Source organism: Empidonax traillii, unplaced genomic scaffold, assembly GCF_003031625.1.
Source record: "Empidonax traillii isolate 1590-97213 ecotype Southwest subspecies unplaced genomic scaffold, ASM303162v1 scaffold5362:size12990, whole genome shotgun sequence".
In the NCBI taxonomy this organism is placed as follows: domain Eukaryota; kingdom Metazoa; phylum Chordata; class Aves; order Passeriformes; family Tyrannidae; genus Empidonax; species Empidonax traillii.
In genome coordinates, this window is record NW_020960555.1 from 1 (window position 1) to 1,354 (window position 1,354).

General features: G+C 65.8%; 1 protein-coding gene across 1 annotated transcript; it reads left to right on the forward strand.

Moving 5' to 3' along the window:
* Nucleotides 1-191: 191 nt before the first annotated feature.
* Nucleotides 192-920, forward strand: LOC114073110 (repressor of RNA polymerase III transcription MAF1 homolog; the record flags this gene model as incomplete). The annotated part of the gene is made up of 3 exons (XM_027910899.1): nt 192-366; nt 450-566; nt 650-920. Coding segments are annotated over 3 exons (314 nt in total), but the record flags the coding sequence as incomplete, so codon positions are not given.
* Between the last annotated feature and the right edge of the window lie 434 nt (nt 921-1,354).

Below are 1,354 nucleotides of genomic sequence, written 5' to 3' on the forward strand. Positions count from 1 at the left end.
GTGGATTTCCCACTGCCTTGGAATTCCCACTCTCGTGAGATTCCCTCCTTTCGGAATTCCCTCCCACCCCCTGGCATTCCCTCCCTTTGGAATTCGCCCCCCACCCCGCGCTTGGAAGTTCGTGACTCCCCCTGCTCCCAGTCCAGCTGGGATTTGGAGTGGCTGCTGAGGCTCACTCCAGGCTTTCCCAGTTCCCCCATTTTCTGTGGCACACCCATCCCGTTGTTTCCCCCCTTCCTGCCGCAGCTACAACCCGGACCTGGACTCGGATCCCTTCGGGGAGGACGGGAGCCTCTGGTCCTTCAACTACTTCTTCTACAACAAGAGGCTGAAGAGGATCGTGTTCTTCACCTGCCGCTCCATCAGGTGAGGCCTCCCCGGCGTTCCCGAGGGCATCCCCCCCGGAATTCCGGCCGGGAGCTGAGGCCCTGCCGCCCTTCCCCCCGCAGTGGCTACGCCTACACCCGGCCGGACACCGGGAATGAGCTGGACATGGACCTGGGCGAGGGGGACACGGAGAAGGGCGACAGCGGGGACCACGAGGGAGGAGGCATCGAGGGGGACAGGTGGGTGTGGGGTCACAGGGGGGGTTATGGGGGGGTCACGGGGGGGCAGGTGACCCCCCTGACCCGCCTGCCCTCCGTTCCAGGTTGCAGGTGATGTGCATGTGAGATTCCAGCCCGGATCCGAGAGGCCACCGTGGTGGTGGCACCAGGAACGGACCTGGGGACAGAACCAGTAATAGGACTGAGCATGGACTGGGAACCAAACCAGCATCAGAACCGGGTCTGGGACCGGGACAGGAACCGGGAACGGAACCAGCACCGGAACCGGCTCTGGAACCAGCGATGAACTGGGAATGGAACCGGGAACGGGCCTGTTCCTGGCAGGAACAGAACTGGGAGCAGGGCAGGGAGTGGGACCGGCCCCACAGCAGGAACAGGACTGGGAAGAGACTGGGATTGGCCTCAAAGCAGGAACAGATCCAGGAAAGGGAGCAGGAACGGCCCCAAAGCAGGAACAGACCCGGGATGGGATCCAGCCCCGCTCCCCCATCCCGGCACTGCCGTGTCCCCCCGAACTGGGCCCTTTATCCCCCCCGGTGTGTCCCGGCCCCCCCGGACACTGGAGCCCCCCGGGCACCCGGAGCCCCCACCGGAGCCGCCCAAACCGGGACCCTCCGGCCCCCCGGGAGCTCCGGGAAGCTTTGCTGCACTTTATGGCTCCTCGGCTGCACTGACCCCCCAATTCCCCCTTTTCCGGACTGCTGACCCCCCATCCGTCCATCCTGCCACTGCCTGGGGGACCCTCCAGCCCCCCCAAAGCTGCCCCACCTTCCCCCCTCCCCCCCCCC